At 32.1% G+C, this 23,999-nt stretch overlaps 1 protein-coding gene across 1 annotated transcript in view; it reads left to right on the top strand.

The window, feature by feature from the left end:
- Positions 1–580: 580 nt before the first annotated feature.
- The window catches only part of LOC134705646 (mucin-19-like), a 49,280-nt gene continuing 25,861 nt past the window's right edge, over positions 581–23,999 (top strand). Inside the window, exon 1 of the mRNA XM_063564366.1 lies at positions 581–679. Coding sequence (XP_063420436.1) covers positions 581–679 — 99 coding nt within the window. The remainder of the gene's footprint in view (positions 680–23,999) is intronic.

Below are 23,999 nucleotides of genomic sequence, written 5' to 3'. Positions count from 1 at the left end.
GAAAGAAAAATCAATTAATGTTTGACTTTCTCTCAAACATTTCTAGTTATTTTAATAAAATGAACGACTAACATATCGTAGTTGTAGGCTTCGTGATGATTGTTTTTAAATAAATATATGTGTATATAAAATAATTTTGTTTTGATTAATCATTCTAATTCTCGCTTCAGATTGCTCGCTGAAAAATTGTTGATTGTTAAGAAATCCTATAAATATCAGTAATCTCTGAATCACAGCTTTGTTTATGAAAAAGGAAGGAAAGTGTTGGTTGAATGTTAAACCTCATTGTAAATAATTTTTCATTCTTAATACTAGATAAAAGTTTATTTTATTAGTTTTATTGTTTTTGTATTTGAGTTTAAATTTTTTTTGGGTTCTTATTTCAAATAGATAAAAAGCAGTTAGAACTTGAGAACGACTTTGAACTATCAAATTTAGTAAATGCATTACTTTATTTTTGTTGCTATATTTATAGGTATTTGTTATTAAAATATTCTTAAGTGTAATAATAGGTGTTTAGCCAAGAGAATTTAGTAATAGAGAGATTCAAATAGTCACACGATACCTTGGTGGCGATCAAATGGTGTCAACTGATGTTGAGGGCAATGGTACTGCCTACAGAGATGTTGAGATAGCTTCTGCACCATTACTAGAACCAGCTACTAAGAACCATTATCTAGTATTGGATATTGGCTTTAATCATTGGACACAACACACGTTTAGATGTACATAAAACTATACGATCACATAACTATATTGGTAGAGGGAATTGTTCTACAGCATCACAGGTAGATTTGCCTGTAATGTTTCAGCCGGTGATAACTGAGCAACCTAGTCAGGGACTCTGAGTTAACAGAGTAGGTAAGCTAGGTCAGTTAGGAGTAAATCAACAACGGATGGTGGATATCATGAAGGACGGATGGTGGATCACATGAAGGACGGATGGTGGATCACATGAAGTACGGATGGTGGATCACATGAAGTACGGATGGTGGATCACATGAAGGACGGATGGTGGATCACATGCACGTCGACGGATGGTGGACTACATGCAGGATGGAGTTTCAACAATGGATGGTGGATCACATGCACGTCGAAGTTATAAACGACGAATGGTGGATTACATGCAGGATGGAGTTTCAACAATGGATGGTGGATCACATGCACGTCGAAGTTAAAAACGATGGATGGTGGATCACATGCAAGTCGGAATAATTGCAGAACTTCTAAATGACGGGAATTGGCGTTGCAGATAAACAGATGGATTGTTGGAGTTGACAACGACGATCAGAGGAGCAGTTCACTGGAGTCGGGGTTATGAAGACGGTCCGCAGTTGATGGTTGCGCCTTTTTCTAGGAATAAGAAGTTCCAATAGTTGATGTTACGAACTTAGTTGTTCACACAAGAATTGTATGAACTATACATTGCTGAACATTTAGATGTTGTTGAACTTTTGAAATGATTTTATTTATGAATATTTTTGTTGTTTTTAGGGAAATTTGCAAGTATTCATATTGTCACCGATTTTAACTAAAATATAAATTATATTTCTTAAGAAAGGGAGGAATGTGACAATATGATAGGCTAAATATATATATATAAATATATATAAAATATATTTATATTTATATTGATGATTATATATTCTTAAAATGTTTATTAAATTGAATAAAATAAATACAGGGGAATATCTATTAAGAAAATCATGACCTTGTAAAAGGTTGTTCAATTGACCGCTACTGCATATGAAATATTTACATGCAGATCATGAGGTGACATGTAACAATTAGTTAAACACTGGACATACGTGTATTGCATACCATGTGGAGACATGTAGCAATAACAATTAGTTAAAACACTGGACATGCGTGTATTCTTTGACCATTAATTTCCAGGTTGGCCAAAACATGTCAATTAGAGTCAACTTAATAGATATTCATCCCTGTATCTTTTAATTTAAGACTATAATGGTCAAATTAATAGAAACCTTGACACTGTTTATATTCTGTATATATACTTGTGTATTTTACTGTATGGAGGAGACCGTCCGTTATGGACACTGGTCCAGACGGGCGTTAATAAACTACTATTCCAAATAACCATGTGTTGTGTTACATTAGCAGATGTTGATAAAAGGACCAAATCATCTGCATATAATAAGCAATTAACTGGTTTTTCATTAAGTATAACAGGGTCTTCACTTTCTTTTAAATACTCTGGCAAGTCATTTATAAATAACTTAAATAGATTGGGACTTAAATTGTCCCCTTGTTACTACAAACGTTATCTCGTTTATACAACAATAAAAATGGTTTTACACTTGGAAAACGGATTACATAGAACACTGAAAACATAATGAATTGAATTAAAAATGTGAGAACCGGTGTCAAACTTTAAAATAGCCAAACATCGAATCGTAGCAAATAACAGGTGCTCGATATGAAAATACACATGTTTCCAAGGAATTTTGCTTGGCCAAGTCATTACAATATTTCAGTACATAAGACTTTACAAGACTCACTAGTGGTGCTCGAATAGAAACACAAAATGGTAGGCCAAATCCTTTAATTACGTAGTCGAATAACACTGAAAACCAAACATCCCCCAAAAAATATTTTCGAATGGTTTTAAAGTGTTTTCTAAAATATCATGAACACTTCAGGAAATATCGATGATTTTCAGTCATAAAAGAAGTACAGCTTTTTTTTGTCTTCAGTTTTTCTAATATTCACATTTACCATCAAACATAAACCAAGAACATGCATTGTTCTACATGCTTCCTTGGGGTAAAATATCTAGAAAATACAAATGATGCAGGCACAACGTGTTCAATTATAAACCAATACCCAAAATTTACATAAAGTGTATTGTTTAATTTATATTATCATCACATAATCTAGCTATAGAGAAGGGAAGGTATTCTAATGTAAAAGCAACCTTATAACCTGTACATTGTGTATTTATTATATTGAGGATGAAATGCATTTTATTTTATCACGTCTTTTATATTCAAATTTGCGTGAATGTGTAAGCCATCTGTTATAAACTTTACAATTATTAAGCACTGCTAATGTAAAAGACTTGTGCAACTTAGGAAAATATATATTTAGAGCACTGAAGCTCAGAAATTACTGTTTAAGTAAATTGATTAGTGTGTGAGTTTAGTATGTTTTATTTGATTGCATTGTATTAAGTTTGGGGAAGGTTAACTTTCTGGTAATAAGACCCGACACGGCCTGACTGGGGAATTCGGTAGCAAATGCTCACATTAATCTGTACCGATACAGGCTCCAAATGTCCTCCTTTATACGCCATAACTCATGGTGGTGTTCCTATTTAAAAAAAGGTTTATACGGAGACAAGAAGAAGAAGAAGATTTGTAATAGATGTGTTACATATATTTGCTATTTAGAATTATTTTAATATGTATTCATGTTTTGTGTATTTAATACTTCTGTCTGTATTGTCATGATCGTAATATTTTTTAATGATTATTTAGTATTATATAATGTTTATACATGTACCTATATGTTGTAAAACATTTAGTTAATAAAGAATTGAAAGTATCAACATTTGTTTAGGGCTTTGTTTCCTTGTGGCTTTAAAAAAAAACTATTGAACGAAGGATTTCAAGTGATGTTCTTCTCGTTGATTTCTAATAAATCAAAGACAATGCCATAGTTTATGTTTCGTTAATTCATTGGCCATAACAAAGTCCTGCATCTTCATTCAAATGAAAAAAACTACAGTTCCTTCACAAAGTATTTCTAAGTAAAACTATATCCAATCCTATCGATGGTTTCGTGGTAGCGATCTCACCTTGAGTGCCAGAGGTTGTGTTTATTTAATGCAAGGTTAAACAAAATTCTACAAAATTTTTGCACTTTGGTGGATAGTTTTCTCATTGTCAAGTATACCACATCTTCTAATATTTAAACATGCACGATTGCCATCCAGAAATGTTGCTAAAGATATGAATGAATCTCTTAGAGCTTCTGAAAACTTAAAGTACATCTGAATTGGGGGAAAAGACATGTTTGGAACATCATTTTTGTTCAATGTGAAAACAAAAGAGCGTAATTTTTTCAATATTTGATGTTTACTAACCAGGTAAAACAAATGTCACATGTCTGCAGTGATTTTTAAAATAATCGAAATAACTTTCCACAGTATGAAGAAGAACATTTAACGGATTAATGTAAATTTCAGTTCATCAAATTTATAATTGATTAAAACATGGTAGATTTCCCAACTGTATTCATTCGAATTTAATTCATTCTTATGTTTTGTAGACAAGGTTTAAATCGTATTTAATTTTCTATGCTTAGAAACAGCACCTTAACTGAGAATATAATAAAAAATTACGAATTTCACCAAATACAGCTTGACGTATGCAACGTTCAAAATAAACGACATTTCGTACTACCTTCACAAGCCTTTCTAAAATAATACGGGTCAGATAGATAAAAATAACAGTATTATTGTTAGTTATCAAAACAACTTTTGTTTGTATCTTCGTCCATTTTTGTCCTACTCTTGTCTGTCCCTAAACCGATGAGTTGAGTTTAGGTGAGCTGTTTGTGATTTATTTTTGTTGATGACGTTTTCTGTTTTTCCGTGTGATCAAAATGTGTTGAAACTACATTCATCCACGGACACTTGATTGTGATAGGCTAGCAAATAAAACAAAATATAAACACCCCGTATAACCCCGATACAAATGAATCCGGACGTTGACGCGTTCGAAGCGATAATCAGGACAACATTTGGGATGACAATAACTTTGAATGTCTCTCTAGAACTTATTTGAGTATATATAAATATGTCAATGAGCATGTTAGTATCTTTATTCAATTATACAGTTGTTGTAAGTTTTAGATATTGTATAAAACGTTTGATTAAACTGCTAGATGCAAAACGCACAGACATGGTGCAATTTCATACGGTTTACGATGTAAACAATGCTGAATATCTTTTTGTGCATACACCTTTGAGTATTTATACCTTAAGCAATACTAAATAACTATACATTGAATTAATACGTGCCTTCAAATGTGCCCTATAACTTAGAATAAACGCAATATCATACAAAATAAATTTTCTCTGACTGTATTGTTCGTTCCACCAAATGTGTCGCGTTCGTTGTGCGTTTTGAAATAATCACTGTACAGTTCGTTGACAAAAACCGTGACAAACACTTTCTTGTCAAGGTTTTCGAGATGGTGTCGGCGACCCTTTTTCTATATTTTATTGTAAATGTTTATCTGTTAACTTAGTCAAAGTAGTTGAACTAAAAATATCTGTCATACAAAGCCAAAATTGAAATATGTAACTCGCGTACATCTGCTTGGAATGTTTCTATTGAAAATTGAGACTTTCAATGTTTTTCCAGATGAAATGAACAGCTAATAAATATATTCCAGAGAAAAGAAAGTTTCAAAAAGTATAGAACAGTCATTAAAACTTTAATGACTTCCTTTTCACAATTTGAGGCTCTTCCAAATGCCGATGTTGGTCCAAATTCGCCTAGACGAAAGCAGACATACATGAAGGAGCTCGTTGAACTTAATTTGCCGAATGCCATAGATGGCATTCCAACTGCTTTAATTTTTTTATTACTTTTTTTTTACATGCGGAGCTTTGTAGATGTGATGTGATGGCCAGTGAGACAACTGTCCATCAAAGTTTAAATGAAGTTGGCGTATAAACTATTATAGTCCAATGTACAACATTTAACAATGAGGAAAACCTATACCATACCGCCGCCTAAAAAAGGCCCCGATATGAAAAAAAATATGAAAAAAACCCCGATTAAACTAACGGTAAATAACTTATGAAATGACAGATCTATATAACACATGTACTGCAGGATTCTGACGTTGGACCGACAAAACAAAGTGCGGCAGGTTTAAACATGTGAGCCCCCAACCCTCTCCTTAACATAGAACACTGGTGTAACAGCACAACATGATAAAAAAGTTCAGTTGCAATTGGCTAAACTCAAAATGTCGGTACAAGGCACAAAAACCATATACATAAAATATCGACAAAGGAGTAATTGTAGTAACTGATAGTTATTTCAAAGCGAATTACAACTAATAAGTAAATCGTGTATCCAAAGTGTTTTAATCAGTATATCGTACGCTTTTAGGTAAAGACGTAATAAAACGCACGAACTTGTGCAATGCCAAATATGAACAGTATCGAGAGGATGTACGGTATTATGAGTTCTCATAAGTGTGCATAAATTGTAATAATGTTAAGTGATGTTTTGATTTAACAGGTAGAGCAAAACTTTCTATATTGCGGCCAATTGTTTTTTTATTTATGAAAGAATTTGGTGAAGGGTGACTGTGAGATATGCTATAAGTTATGATCACTTTGGTCTTTTTCCGATCGGCAGTAAAAACTGACTGAAGTTGGCCACCCATTTAGTTGTGTGGGATGTAACAGTACACAGTCACGTCCTGTCCGAATGGGAATATAAAATCCAATGTCTCGTGTAAAGAGAGTACCACGCTAACTACACAGTCCGAACCCCTGCAAAAGCTTCAAGAGAGGTCTATAAATAGCCTGTTGAAAGGCACCATTTGTGTCCTTATAAAATATACATAATTTTATCCAGTGGCAATCCAAACGTCCCTGACGTTATTCCGGAGGGTCTCCTCACAGGACTTACATGTATGTGTTGCTACTTTGTGCTTATCCTGAACATGCATGGCATATTTGCAAGTGATCGTTAAGCAACCAACAATCAGCCATTACGAACGCGTGTCATAAATAAATAAAAGGGTCCATATATTGTTAAGTACAAACAGTAAAGAATTAAAAAACACAGCAAATGTCTAAGGTTAAGTTGGTGATTGATGCTTTGCTCAACCCATAATTTACCAATGACGCCAAGGGTAACTGGGGAATATAAATATGGTCCATGTGGTCTTCTGTGAAATAAATCAAAATTTTAATGAAATGCATATGGGTGAGTATAGACTTTAAAGGTGTTTATAATAACCAGAATGACCTGACCAATCATTTAGATTTTTGCACCACAGTAGAAAGACTGTAATGTTCGAGGAATTTAAGCATAATCTTTATACCATAAAAATTAAACAAACACAAAAACATAATTAAAGAAAACAAACCAGTTTATATTGAGTGTTGTCTCTTCATCTTTATATCTTCACATTAAAGTAACTGTATTACTATTGATGGCTATCAGTTACATGTTCCTTGCATACACCTATTCTTGAGCCTTAATGTAACTCTATGATAATCTATGACCCCATTGGACCCGCCTCTGAGATTCAGGCCAAAAGGCTTAACCTATAATCCATTGATTATATTTGATTACTTTCTATATCAAATACAAGATGCGGTATTGAAACAGCTCTTCGCAAGAGACCAAACGAAACAAAAATGAACAACTATAGGTCATCGTACGGCCTTTAGCAATGAAAAAGGCCACACCGCTATTAAGCACACCGAAACAAAAAATGAAGTCAGTGCATACGAGAAAACTAACGGCTCAATTTTGGCACAAAAGTGTGAACAAAAAAATATATACAACCACTGAATTACAGGCTCCTGGATTTGGACAGGCACATACAGAATATGGCGGGATTAAACATGTTAGCGGGCACCCAACCCACCCCCTAACCGTACATTGACTGTTGTATGGTAAACACTTTCAAATATACTATGAAATTAGAAATCGGACGTGTATGCTTTGTCATAGTTGCATCTGTTGAGTTATTGTATTTTCCTACCAATTCACACTTTTGTATACATGAGGATTTTTTTAAATGTAAAAATTTCCTCCAAGTGTTTTTCGACAATACAACTGACATTATGGGTTGCTGTCTGCATGTTATGATGGTAAATTATTATTTTCAAACATGCATATTGGTTATAATCATATCAAAGCATAATCTAATACATGCAAAATTCATTGACAAACGCAATATTTTGTCAACGAAGCGTACAGTATAAAAAGGTGTAATGACAACGAAGCGTACACAACATGAAAATAGAGACATTTTAAAACGTGTATTTTTTTGTTTCTAGATACAACATAAACAAACGATCTTTATAAGTTTGTTGATTTATACTATGAAGTTTCCAAAAATGTATGTTTTAAAAACTATGAAGTACGAGAAACATAAAGTTTTGAATGTTTAAAAATACCAAGCATGTTTTATCATTGATATCTTCGTGCGTTTTTTGATGTTTGTATAAAAAAAATGTCACATTTTTGAAAAACCTTTTAGTAACTCATGAGTATTATGGCAAAGAATATATTGGTGCAAAATATACGAAGAATAGATATTGGATTGTCTTTAAAAGTATGAATTCCTTACTGTCTGAACTCAGTGCTATACGGTGTGCTCGACTCGAACGCGTCAACGTCCGGTTTCATCTGTATCGGGGTTATACAGGGTGATAAATCAGTCTATGGAATAAGCGAATCGATAAAAACTTCTTATATCAACGAGCGATATTGTCTTATATCAAGGAGTTGCATTGTGGGAAATTTCAGACGAATGTTAGCATTTGTACGAAGAAAGGCATATTTCTTGGTATACAGTAATGACTCTTTTTTTAAAACAGGGTGACATTTAACACGACATACGTCTACAGTATAATTTTAATGATTTTTTTCATGTAATAACAAGCAAGGTGTATTTAAACGAGAACATTGAATTGTTGAAGAAATGAAATATAAATGCCCGATTTATCATTTGTAGATGTACACATTCAATACATTCAATACATATCATGTAGCAAATTCAGTGGAATGCAATTGAGATGAATTCAATTATTTGCTAAGTCAAAATCACGTATAAGTCAAAGATACCGCTATATTTTATTATATCAATGATGGGTTTTTTTTATAACATAGCGATGTTTTTTTAATATGAAAAATTTGTGAATGAGATTCTTTTCTAATATAACTGCTATAGTTTTCTAATATAAAATGAATATGATGACACGTTGCAATGCATGTCAAGAAAACCGCAAACATAATTCACAAACTTAGTTCATGACCGGCTTAATGTTTGAGGATCAATATCACTAAAATTTCGAATCTGTAACAAAATTAACGCTTACATTAACTTATCATTTTGAAAATGTTGCTTGACCCTATTGATAGTGTTAACAACCTTTTCAGTCTATTGTTTTTAATCACATGGTTTAACAGGTTAATTCTATTTGAAGTGATGATGCAATGGCGGAATTTAAATGCGTTTGTAAATAGTCTACCGGTCATTTAGATTCTAATTTAGGTTCAGTAGCGGATCCAGGGGGGATCCGGTTGACCTAACGGGGTATATGGTTGGAACCCCCTTTTATCCTGGATTCGGAACCTCCTTTTTAAAAACGGCTGGATCTACCCTTGAGGTCACACTGCTTTAGCCTATCCACACGGGTAATGTCAAAATAGACAAAATATATCATTACTTAAAAGAAAAAGAAACATTCATTTAAACAATCCAATACAATACAGCTTTAAATAACAATGAATACTCAAATGGTAACATAAATATTTCAAACAAATTAAAATGTACAAATGCTGATGTCCCGAACTTTTAAGGTACCAACTGAGTAGCCTCAGACTACAAATTGAACAATTTCAGATACAACGAAAATCAAAAATCTTGTCAAACAGAAAATGTATTTATCATAAACATAGAAAAAATTATTGAGAAGGATTTGGATATCAAAATTTTTCCCGTTGGTTAATCGATTATTCTATGAATATAATTAGCTCGCCGCGTGGACGCTCTTTTACATCGCGATGACCGTGAGGGCGTTCCTATGTATAAACGGGGTACAATCAAAATCACGTGATGGATATACACACACCGGAAGTTACAGTCGAACTCGCCGCTTGAAAAGTTAGTAGTTGCATTTTCTTGTTTATATCAATTAAATTTTGATTAATAAGTTGGCACACCGAATGTCGGATAGTATTTAGTTTTAAAATACACAATTGTTTTTGCCAGAAAGCGTGCAGTTAATGCTAACACCTCGACACAGTTATCTGGTGGAATTTTGGAACTGTGTCGAAGTGTTAGCATTAACTGCAAGCTTTCCAGCAAGGATAATTGTGTATTTCAAAACTAGATAGTATCCGACATTCGGTGCACTACCTTATTTATTAAATTTTATTGATATAAACAAGTAAATACGACTACTTACCTTTCAAGCGGTCTGCTCGACTGTTACTTTCGGTGTGTGTATATCCATCACGTGATTTTGATTGTACCCCTGGTATTGTTGCCACAGAGCTTTGACTTTCGTTTTTGACTAGTTTACCGATCGTTTAAATACGCGACCATTTCTTAGTGCAAAATAACAATCCGTATCGCTGGTTATAAATTCATTTCTTCATTTAATACTAAAAAAATGTTTAGAAAACAAATAAATAAGATGTTAATGTTTGTTGACGTTAGAAATGTGTATATACCTTTTCTATATTTATGAATTTAGATCGTTCAGTGCTGTTTATTTGGTATTTTTATTGACGTAATCGTTCTTGTACCATCATAACTGCCGTTGCCGTTAAAGCTTTAAAAAGTGCTAGTTCATATTGCACTTTACAAAAGATTCAGCACACAAATGACGTTTTTGGAGGACTGGAAAGCAGTTATTTATAAGTAATAATTTGTTTCAAGTAAACCATAATAGATCAAAGTAGGGCCTTAAACACGGAGCCTTGGCTAACAGCGAATACCACGCTATATAGGAACAAAAAAATACTAGTGTTAAACCATTCTAACAGGAAAACCAAGGTCTAATTTGTATAAAAAAGGAGATTCAAAAGTAATTCAGATTTTGTCGAATCAATCTGAACGAGGACAGTATATGATGATTCATATTTGTCACAAGTTAGTTTCATTGTTATCAGTAAAGAAATAAAATTGAGAATGGAAATGGGTAATGTATCAAAGAGACAATAACCCGACCATAGAAAAAACAACAGCAGAAAGTCACCAACAGGTCTTCAATGTAACGAGAAATTCCCGCACCCGGAGGCGTCCTTCGGCTGGCCCCTAAACAAATATATACTAGTTCCGTGATAATGAACGCCATTCTAATTTCCAAATTGTACACAAGAAACTAAAATTAAAATAATACAAGATTAACAAAGACCAGAGGCTCCTGACTCGGGACAGGCGCAAAAATGCGTCGGGGTTAAACATGTTTATGAGATCTCAACCCTCCCCCTATACCTCTAGCCAATGTAGGAAAGTAAACGCATAACAATACGTACATTTAAAATTCAATTCAAGAGAAGTCCGAGTCTGATGTCAGAAAATGTAACCAAAGAAAGTAAACAAAATGACAAATGACAATTATACATAAATAACAACAGACTACAAGCAGTTAACTGACATGCCAGCTCCAGACTTCAATTAAACTGATTGAAAGATTATGATTTCATCATATGAATATCAGGCACAATCCTTCCCGTTAGGGGTTTAGTATCATACCATCATAACATATATGAAAAGAACATAACCCGTGTTATGACAACAACTGGTTTTTGAATAAATGTGTTTAGTTCCGATGCAAAGACCCTATAGGTGAATCAATATTAACGCCAAAATATGCAAGTCTTCCATGCGCGCGTTGCGAGCATATCAGATATATATTTTTTCGGTGCATTCATTATAAAATTTGCTAAACGTTATATATGGGTACAATAATTTTGATACTTAGCTATTTGATTACGACATTGTTTATTAAACTCCATAGGTACTGGCATTTTCAAATTTTGAAAAGGGTGGATTGAACCTGGTTTTATGGCGCTATACCGCTCACGTGTATGACAGTCTCGTCAAATTCTGTCATATTCACAACGATGCGTAAACAAAACAAACATAAAAGGTAAAATTGTCAAAATATGGGTACAGCAATCAATTATTAATACTAATAAGTACTAATATTGATAAAACAAAAACACCGCTATGATATTTTAAAAGTATCGCATTGATATTAGAACTAATATATAGCATTTGTATATTTATGAACAAATGTATATAAGAAAAACACAGCACTTCAAATTTTACACGGACATAAACGTTTGCTTCTAACTAACTTCTGAATGTATATTTAGATTCAATTATTGTTCATATTTGACAGTTTAGTTAGTTTTTCTTTATTTTTCGTTGCCGAAAACACCATTTTCCGCATGTAATGTCTGCATATTTACAATTGATATTAGACAATATCGCAATGTGATACAAGAAAAGTTTTTATCGATTCGCTTCTTCCATAGACTGTAAATGGTGACAAAGTTTCACACAAACAACTCAACTAAAATAGTATAACTTATACTTTACATACACATGCTATATATAAATTCAAATTTAAAAACTAGTCATCGATTGCCTCCCATCTAACACATAATATTTTCAGGATATTATTGAATGGTTATATAAATGTTTGTCAAAAATATTTACAAAAACATATTTTATAGACATTTATTTTACATCAGAAATTATGCATGAATGATATGTTTACAATACTATTTCATCCCAATGTTTGATTTCTAATATAAAAACATGTTTTATCAATAAAAAAAATATTCTTTGTTGATGTTTTTAAAACGTTTGATAGACAGTATTTTAAAAGAGAACACTTATATGTCGAGGAGATATTTCTTTGCAATATTCAATCAATATCTGATGGACATTTTTATATTACATTTAATATACAATGTATATATTTGTAAGATGTGTAAAAGAAAAAATTATAAAACATTGTTGATTAATGTCTGTGTAAAGCATAGGTTTGATGTAAAATAAAATATCTTTTTGATGTAACATCAATATAAATTTCTTGTCCTAATTAAAAATATAAAAATGGTAATATCTAATGAATATTTCAATAACATCATAACATTTTATTTTCCGATTTTATTTAGAAAATATTACTTAAAGACTGTTTCATTAGCATTTTAAGATAATAATGTTTAATAGATGTTTGTGAGATGCATGATAGACATGTGTTCCAAATGTTTGTTAGTGATATTTGAGTGAAGCACATGTTTTGATATGAAAAAAGACATATTTTAAAAACATATAACATAATATTTTTTCTAATTGATGTTTGTAAGATGTACGACATTAATGTATTTCAGATGTTTGTATTAAAATGATATGTGTGTGCCATATGTTTGATATGTAAAAGGAAATATTTTTTTTATATATTTTTTTAATCACATTCACATGAATGTCTTCTCATTTTTGATAGAAAAGTTTTAACAACTCTAATCTAACTTTGATGAAAATTCCAATCAAGTCAAAAGAAAAATATATAAGGCGAATAACGATTGTGTTTGAAGAGCATTGAAGACTCAGTCAAAAATCAAATGATATTTAGTCATACAGGACTACGGTAATCTGTGCCTTGAACTAGAAAATTCTTTGTATTTTGACTAGTTCAAAGTCTTTAAAACAGTCATGCTAATATTGAAATATAAGCCAACATTGTGCCAACAATATGCCAACGTATTTTAAAAGTACTTATCCCCCCTTTATACCACAGAATGAAAATTTTATTCTTTATATTAATCAAATGTTCTAACAAAAAATGTGCTCTTCATTCTCTTTATCTAATATTTTCAATTCTGTGTAGTCATTTAAATGTATTTAATATCTTAATTATTGAATAATTTTATGCCCAAACAGAAAATATTTGAAACCAGCCCAAAACAACAAATACAATTTGAAATTATTTTCATTTTCATTTTCTTTTCAAACAATACAAACCAATGATTCATTGACATAAGTAAAATTTTAAGAAAGATAAAAAAAAAAAAAACATAAGTAAACTTTTACACTTTCCAATTGACAGTCGAGTAAAGAGGGGGTATAGGACCTGTATCGGGATTTCGGGATTGACCCTGTCGGGATCCGGGAATTCTTTATTCGAATTACGGGATCAGGACCCCTTCTATCCCCCCTCAATAAATGTGAAAATACTGCACATCTATCAGAAGGTAAAAAGAGTTGAATAATATTCAATCAATTCATTGCATTATCTTTTCAATAAAATGAGTATATGGTTGACAGACTGTAAAACACGTTTGGTAGACATCCATAAAACATTTCACAGACATGAAAAGGATATTTTGTCCAGATATTTGAAATATATTATCTGGATATTTTCAATTGAGACTGAATAATATCAAAATTATGTTATTTCAATATAAAATCAAGATATTTAAAAATAATGCTCTTTAAACATTCAAAACAAATATTTCAAGGCCAGAAAATATGCAATTCAAATGAGTAAAGCCAGAATATCACATCAAAAAAATGTTTCTGAATGATATTTTTGTGACATTTTGTAATATATTTTAAAAATATCAATAAAATGTTTTTGTGCTACCTGGGCTATGAAGTTTTGCGCGTGACACGAAAGAAGTGTACAATAAGAAGAGACAGTAAATCAGTACTCTGATATAAGTTATTGTACAACGACGTGTTCAAAAACAATTCTTTCAAGTTAAATCATAAGCATGCATATTCATCGTTATTTCTTAATAACGATTTACCGGAAAGAAAAATGGGATACGATAGGAAACAAACAACCAGCAGCTGTTGATTATGAACTGTCAATTGTACAGACACAATTCATTATTATTCCAAGTCCGTTTTTTGATTTGTTAATTGTAAACCCCGTTTAAGAATTGGTTGTTATATATATAACTCTTGGACCATATTGAGGTGCGCACATATCAACAGGCTTTCAAGGTAAGGTGTTATATGTAGCTTTGATATTTGAACACCAGTTATTGGATCAAATAATATTCATCCAAAAGTTACTAGTTTTATAAAAAGGTACAGAAACCTATTGATTTGTCAGCATGCTTTGTCTTTTATTCACTGAAATCTACGCCTTAATTGAGGGTAAACTTTTTACAGCGGTATAAATGTACAACTATATAGTTATTTATATCGTTAATTTATTATCGTGACTTTTTTTTTAAGGTGGGTCGAATTGTCTGACCAAATGAATTTGATCCCCATCTCCCTATTTTTTTTAAACAAATTAGTCTACAACGATAGGAATCTGAATTTCGAATTTGAATATCAAAATACGGGACTATATATAGAATCCGTGATCTATCCTGCCTTTGTCTGGCTACACCAAAACATCATTTAATATAAATGCAGCCTAAGGGTTATTTTTATAGACAAATGGCCACCCCTGAATTGCTTACGCCTTGCAGTGCATATTAAACATCCTTACTGAAGTGAAGCGACTGTTTGTCTCTGTAGGGCGTAAAAATAAGTAGCTACGGGAAGTCGGGAAGACGATCTCGACTTTAAATCCGATGTCCCGAGCAGGTCGAATGTAACAATAGTCTATATATTTTCTCAAGCTTATATTAATCATTCCTACTTTATAAATGTTTTGAATTAATTTTACTTGCAACTTTTGAAATTCACAAAGTATTATTATAAAAGCAGGTTTATCTTTCGAATTAGGAAATATTGATAATAATTTTGTGTACATTTTTAAAGATATTTTTCAATTAAGAATTGAATGCTTCTTTTTGTAAATTTATTGGGGTGTAAAAGCGTTGACCGACGTACATTTTGTATGAAGCGCGGAAGCGGAAGCGCTTCATTCTAAAAATGTGCGCACGGTCAACGCTTTTACAACCCTATAAAGTTACAAAAAGAAATATTCAATACTTATAACTTTCATTTTTTAGCTATGATAATGAAAACACGATTTTTATCATTTTTTTTATTTAATTCACCTGTGCACTCGTGGGAAACCTATGATGAACAATTGTACGTATATGTACGTTTTCTGACCTTTTCATTTTAGTTAACATTTCCTCAAGTTAGACTGTATTATTATCTGGCAATTCCTCGCGAAGGAGTTGTTAAAGTCACGTTCGTCTATTCATAATGATTAAAGATGCACACAGTTTTTTAAACAAAATATTTACTTTTTTACTTTGGAAGTGAAAATCAAAGAGATCGCCGTGGAATATTTTATCATCTTAGCGTATCATCTATGCTGCATTGCAATGTAATCATGATTTAATTTACATGAATTATACGTGTATTTCACATGTATACATGAACGATTCATAAACACTTTGTATTTATAATTGAAAAAAATATTGAATTTATGGAACTGTTTATCTTGCAAAATAAAAAATGATTTACTTAAAGTCATAAGAAACCTCAAATTTAAAACAAATAATGAATATGTTTTTTTTTATAACTAAATGGATTGTTTTCATTATAAAACTAATGGACATATACTTGTTTCTGAAGAAAATTCTTTAATTTGTTCATATTTAGAAGAAGTTTACTTTATTCCCCGATATATTTTCCGTATGCAAAGTGACCTCAGTGTGACCTCTTGTAAATATCCAGTGATCGCAATACTCATGGATGTCCATAGAATAAACTTTTATCTGATTATAATTACATTAGATGTATATGTTCCGGACCATATGAGTATTTGGACCATACGCGTATGGTCATGACCATATGGGTATATACTCATATGGTCCGACCATACTCGTATGGTCCAACCGTACGCGTATGGTCGGGGTAATTAACACTTTGTTACACTGAGTTTGCTTTTAATACTTCTAAACTCTTCAGATGGTATGACCGGTCATTAAAAAGAAGCAATAATATAGGTAGTTTTCTTATCATATTTTAAGAAAAAGATAAGCTATAGAAAGATAAGAAATATACATAGTTAATTTTACTTAATTGTCAAATTTATAGTAATTTTATACCGATGGTCATAACCGATTTGTTATTACAAGTGAATGGCAATATGGGTCGACTAAAAAAAATTATCCAAAACTTTCTTAATGAACTGTTACAGAAGAAGTCACTGGAAAGTAACATAGTTTATTTTAAATGTCTTATGAATATGGTGTACTGCAGTCATTTTACGACATTTGAGATCTAAAGCTTCTTAAAAAAACGTAAACATCAGGATGGCCAAAGATCTCTGTATTACTGTACGCAGCTGCAAAAAGGCTAGTTTTTCACTCGCAAACAAAAGGTGTAAATGAAAAGGATCGTGCACAAATTAATTGCAAAGTAACGTAAAAAAAGCTATGATACCCTGTGGAAGTGAATGTCACCCAAGCCTACATGCAATAATGTAACTAGCAATGAAAACTACTATAATACATGTAGCGCATCAAAATTTAATTTTCACGTAGTTTTGGATTATAAAATTAATAAATTGTCACGTAACCATCACTGCTATTTTAGATAAAGTTTTTGTATTATACGTTTATAATGTTATTTGAAAAAAATACCTATATGGTCCAAATACTCATATGGTCCGGCCCGTTAATGACCAAACGAGTATAATACTCATATGGTCCGACCATACGCGTACGGTCAGACCATACGCGTATGGTCGGACCATATGAGTATACGCATACGGTCATGACCATACGCGTATGGTCCAAATACTCATATGGTCCGGAACATAGACAAGACAAGACAAGACAATATTTTATTTGAGTCTCACCTCTTCTAAAACATTTACATAATATTACAATTTACATATTACAATATTAAAAACAAGAGCCACTCTAAAAAGAGTTATGAGAGACTATAAAAAATGGTATATACATTTACATATATATATATACATATATAAAACATAAAACAAATTAAAAGTATACAAATGTTAAGAATAACATAAAACAGTTTAAAAGTAAACAAATGTTAAGAATATAATAAACATTTTCTTTTCAGTAAAATATCATAGCAGATTTTGGCAGTGTAAAAATAAACATTTTCATCACTAAATAAAAATACAAATTTATCATCATCTGACATACTATTAACATCATGACAAAAAGAATTTGCATGACTAAACAACACAGCACGAAAATCTGCATATAGTGGACATTTCAAAATTACATGTTTCTCATCTTCTATGGTTTCATTACAACTAAAACATATTCGTTCATTAATAGGTAAGTTCTGATACCGGCCCGTTTCAATTTTTAGGGGGGCAACACCACAACGAAATTTTGCAAAAGCACTTCTATATTTCCCTGCAATAGTTTTACAAATGTAATTTTCTACCTTAAATTCTGTTTTAAATCATTTATAAGTACGAAGTTTGGCATATTCATTCGAAACCAACTTATTATGCCATTCAGTTTTATATAAATCAATAGCTAAGCATTATATATCCTTAATTACATTTTTAGTTAACAATATATCACAGTTACAATATGGTTCAAGATTATACTCTTTAAACTTAGTCATCACTCTGAAGCACCAGTTTTTAATTGGCTTATTTCCATACTTATATGACCATATAAATACTCTTTTGTTCAATCTATCATTGTCCATTTTACAAAATCTGGACAATAATCTAAAAACAGCTGTCCATTGCTTTACATTGCATGGAATCCAGCTCATATCACCATACAGAGATAAGTTTGGTGTATACTTTCCTACACCCATATAAAATCTCATCGCTCTGTTTTTAACAGCATTTATGCAAGAGAATTCTCTTGTTCCCCATATTGAAGCACCATAATCGATACTGACCATACAAGTGTGTCAAAAAGCTTTGTATAAGTAGAGTAACAAAAACCACCATTTGATTTACATTTTGCGATCAATAACCCAAGAGCTCTACTTGCCGACTTGGCAATAGCTTTTGCCATTAAATCATAATTTAAAAATTCTGTAAGATGTAAACCAAGGTAAGTATATTGTATTACAATTTCAATGATATCATTACCCAGCATAAATGTATAAATAGACCTTGGAAAAGAAGGTGGTCTAAAATGAATAATCTTTAACACTAATATCATGTGTATGACACCACATATGAAAAACATTTAAGAGCATCTGTAAGTCTGATTCATTTTCAGCCAGTAAAACAATATCATCAGCATAGAGCAAAATACATATTTTCTCTTCCTCTATCGGAATACCAACATTTAAACTTTTAACCTTATTTACTAAATTATTAATAAAAATATTGAATAAAATGGGCGATAACACACACCCTTGTTTTAAACCACATTGAACATCAAACCATTGGGTTAAATTCCCATTAACTTTAACACATGACTGTACTTTATGATATACAGATTTTAAAGCATTCAACATTTTACTACTAATTCCTATTGACTCAAGTTTACAAAATAATAAAAATCTGTTTACAGTATCATATGCTTTTTTGAAATCAATAAAAGCTGCAAAAGTTGACATTTTACACATTTTTCTTGTTTCAATAATAGTTGTAATTGTTGACAAATGATCAATAGTATAACGATTAGATCTAAAACCATTTTGTTCATCATGTATAAAATTTAGATCATCAAGCTTTACAGGTAATCTTGAATTCAGTACTCCGCAATACAGTTTATATGAAGTTGGCGCCAATGTTATTCCTCTGTAAGACATCGGGTCCCGAGGGTCGGAAGTCGAACTCTTCGGTATCGGGGTGATTATTCCTCTACTCCATAGTTCCGGTATCATTCCTGTATTATAATAAATGTTGAACACTTGAGTGAGGGCGTTTATAGCTGTCTGATTTTTATACATCTCCATCGGAATTTCATCACAACCAGGAGATTTTCCCGCTTTTGACAATTTTAAAATATTGGTTATTTCACTATCAAGAATATCATCGGTTATTATGCAACTGTTAACATCTTTTTCGGTAGTTTCATATAAATTTCCAGAATTCAACATATTTGAAAAATCACATTTCCATTTATCTAAAACAATTTTCGGATCGGTACATATTGAATTATCTTCCATTTTCACTTCCATTGGAATACTTTGCCTGTTGTTTCCTACTCCAATTTTCCCGATTTTCCTCCAAAATTCTTTTGGGTTATCTTCTAAATTCTTTAATTCATCTTGCATACTATACCAGTATTGGCGTTTGGAACGTTGACACGCTTTATCGAAATGTTTCCTCTTTTGGACATAATTATGACGTACATGTAACGTACTTTTATTACAGGTTGCTTTAATCCATATTTTTTCTGCACTACAAACACCATTCCATAAAACAGTTAGTTCTTCATTCCACCATGGTTTTTTGCATCTACGGAGTTTGTTATTAAATCCATCCGTTATATATGTTTTACATGAAAGTTTACTTGACATCTCTGATTTTACCACTTTAACAAATTCACAATACATCTGGTCTAAATCGACTTGTGACTTATTTGAGTTTTCAAGGTCTAAAATAAGTTTGTTTAAGTCTCAAATAGCTTCCGAATTCAAAAGAAAGTCCTGAGGTATATTTTGTGTGTCGTACCTCGTCTTAACAGACTGTTTGGTATTTTCACGTGTTATTTCAGTCACTAAAAAGTCTAGTGACATCTCCCATGATAACATAGAATGATCTGGAACAATTCCTTTTAAGTCATATTTTCCGATGCCATTTACAGTGTCGACTAAGGTACTTGCACGACTTACACTAAACTTTTCAAAATTTTGTAACTTTTCGTAAGGTACTATACAGTAATCTACTACACTAGATCCTCGAGTATATACGTACGTAAAGTCGTTTTGAATCGTATTTCGGCCATTAAGTATACAACAGCTTATATCAGATAGAAAATCGCAAAATATACTTCCATACGTTTTACATTTAAAATCAACTACATTTCGTTCTGGTAAGGAATCTACGCCTGGTATATAGTCTAGCATATCACCACATCGGCTATTCCAATCTCCACATAGATAAAACATATTTTCATTCGGAATTGTATAAATATCACTGATAATATGCTCTAGTAGAGTTCTCTGGTGGCAAATACACCACGCAAACATAAAAACAGTTTTGGACACAGTTTTTTTCAGTAAATCGAATCCACATGATTCCATCTTTACTGCTTTCGACAATTTCTATTGAAAACTGGTCAGCAAAATCGTTCCTGACTAAAACACCAACTCCACCCGATCCACATTTCGCACGTTTATGTATATTATTTCGGTTATGGCCAAACCATTGATATCCATGCATTACAATAGAATCATTTCCTCTTAAGTGTGTTTCCGCCAGTCCAACTATATGCAGATTACATTGTTCGATGATATCGGTTAAAAGGTTAAATTTATCCCGTTTACAATCAGTATTCCAGCCATTTAAGTTCCAAAATCCACATTTAACCTAATACCCTCTTCGTTTACCATTTCGACCTCTGACGCCACCATTTCTACCACGTCCAGAATTATTATTTGTTGGTTGTGTTCTTGTATGTTTCATTATAACACTTTATTCTGATTGGCTAACTGCACATCACGTGTTATTCCGTAAGCAATTGCATCACTCAATAAAACTTTTCATTCATGATTAACACGTGGTCCCACAATAAAGTGCACAGGTGAATAAAATCAAAAAAATATGAAATTCTTGTTTTCATGATCATAGCTAAAAAATGTATTATAAGTATTGAATGCTTCTTTTTATAACTTCATAGGGTTGTAAAAACGTTGACCGTGCGCACATTTTTAGAATGAAGCGCTACCGCGCTTCATACAAAATGCACTTCGGTCAGTGCTTTTACACCCCAATGAATTTACAAAAAGGAGCATTCAATTCTTAAGTACATGTTAAACACGTGCTCATATCCATGCTTTTTGTTGACAAACAGGTGACAATCGTTAAACTTCGGCTTCAAAACACGAACTTTAATTACCTGCCATATTTTCAAAACAACACTCACGGTGGGTATGGTTGTCCTGCAAGAGAACGTTCTGTGCTGGTGATTCGGTCCTGACGGGTGCTGGTGATCAATGAAAAAATGTAATCAAAGACGAAAATGATGATTTTTGACGTTTTCACTCATAAAAAATGAAAGAAAACAGTTGAGATTTTTCAATTTTGTTTCTTATTGGTTCATATGTAAACCATTAAAAAGTTGACCCTATCATCTGTTTCAGTAAGCGTAACACAAAAATGCTCATTTTCAGAAAATCTAGAACTGAAAAAATAAAACAAAAATGCTCATAGAGTTCGCTTTCTATACCGCAATCCACACGACAAAACTTTTTTGTGAAAAAACATTGCAATTTATTAAAATTTAGCATTTTCTCAATTTATTCATGTCCTGATACTGGGCTGGTGGGTCCTGTCATTGTGCTGGTGTGTCCTGATACGGTGCTGGTGATTTTGGATAAGAAGTTGGTCATATTTGAAACAAATGTTACAAAATCAATAAAATTGGGCAGATAATTGTTGTCAATAGGATCTATGACTCCTATTTTAGCTCTTGTGCATCCATTTGGCTGTTTGATATGTGTTTCAAATGATCGTAACTTGTATTACATAATTACATAAAAGGACAACATCTTTCGTCCAATATCAGATAACAATATATAGTATCTAAAATAAGAATAGTTTTATCAAGATATTAAATGCCCCTTACATTGATGCTTCAACAATGATCAAAGCCCATGCCGCATAGACATGTTTGTTAGCGCTCCGCATAGCCCTCCCCACTTCCGCCCAACCAACCCTCCTCATTTCCTCCTTCATTGTTACAGTGGTGTACCAACACACCAATTTATCACATAAAATAATAACACAAAGACACACATTATTGAACAACAAATGCTCGCAGGTACTGACAGCTAGTTCAAAGCCGCATTTTCAACTAATAGATAAACCATGTTTTCACATATATACAAAATTCCAATCGTGTCGATTAAAAAAGTCTCAAAACTTAAGTTCACATTTTAATGTTTGATGAAGCAGAACTTTAAAAGTGTGTAGTGAATCTTGTGCTCACAACAGTTATTGTCATAATTATGTTTACATAAAACTTATAAAGGAATTAAGAAGGTATCAAGTGATATTTTACAGTTCAATTTTATAATGATCTTGAATGGAAGGAAATGGTACGGAAGTTTACATAGGACAAAAAGAAATTGATAGTAATTTTTGGCGAAAGACTTAAACGCTTCTTTGCATTATTTAGTTCAGCTCTACTATAAAAGCATACAAAAAAAACTTTGATTAACTTGCTTGCTATGTTGGCTTGGATGTTTTCAAACAATAGGTAGGCGGAGTTTCAATACATACTTGGATTTGATTGGACAAATACAAACTGACAGGAATTGAAGTTAATGTTTATTGTCCAAACAAATTCTAGTATATAGTAAACAGACTACTAACCTGTCGTTTACAAACATCCAAACTATCATAGCAAGCAATTTAATCAATGGTTTGCTTTGCATATATTTATAGAAGAGCTGAAAATTCTAAAAAAAAAATCTTCTTGTCGTAGCTTGTTAAATCCTCAACAAAATCTCAATAACTTTGTTGGAACAAATAAAGGTTTTAAATCAAATTTTCGTGGAATTTTTAGCTTCCACCCTGACGAGGCATGTTAGCTGTTCGTATGCTGTTGCACCTGACGCACGAAAACTTTCACATTTCCATCTACTTTTTTGTACAATGGTTATCTCGTCTTAATTCTCTGACATATTCTAGTCTGCCCTTTCATAAAATAGTGATTTTTTTTAGTGTTCTATCGAACTTTCGAAAAGAGATACCTGATAACCGTTCAGACAACAAAAAAATTATGTTAAAACACGGACAGATACAGCAAGTGATTCTTAATAGCTACAAGATACATTTTTCTTTTAAAATACAACTTCTAAATCTTACGAGAAACTTTTCCAAGCTTAAAACTTTCCTGCAACCACGCTCTAACTTATCCCCCCCCCCCCCCCCCCCCCAATAAACCCCAAACAAACCCGCAATACTATTGTCATTCTTATAGTCAGCACTAAATTGTTCACACACAAATATGTTTTAAGCTGCTAAAGACATATGATTCAAACGCTCAGAAAGTCCTTTGTTCTATATTTTTGCTCTCCATTTTTATGCAAAACCTTTTACATTTTTATTTTATGGGTTATTGTTGAAGGTCGTATGATGACGTATGGTTGCTAACACATTCTTCCTTTGGTTTCTTATGGAATTTGTC

The sequence above is a fragment of the Mytilus trossulus genome, chromosome 2, assembly GCF_036588685.1.
Source record: "Mytilus trossulus isolate FHL-02 chromosome 2, PNRI_Mtr1.1.1.hap1, whole genome shotgun sequence".
Classification (NCBI taxonomy): Eukaryota; Metazoa; Mollusca; class Bivalvia; order Mytilida; family Mytilidae; genus Mytilus; species Mytilus trossulus.
Note: the sequence above shows the minus strand (reverse complement) of the source record. Positions and strands in the feature narration are given on the sequence as shown.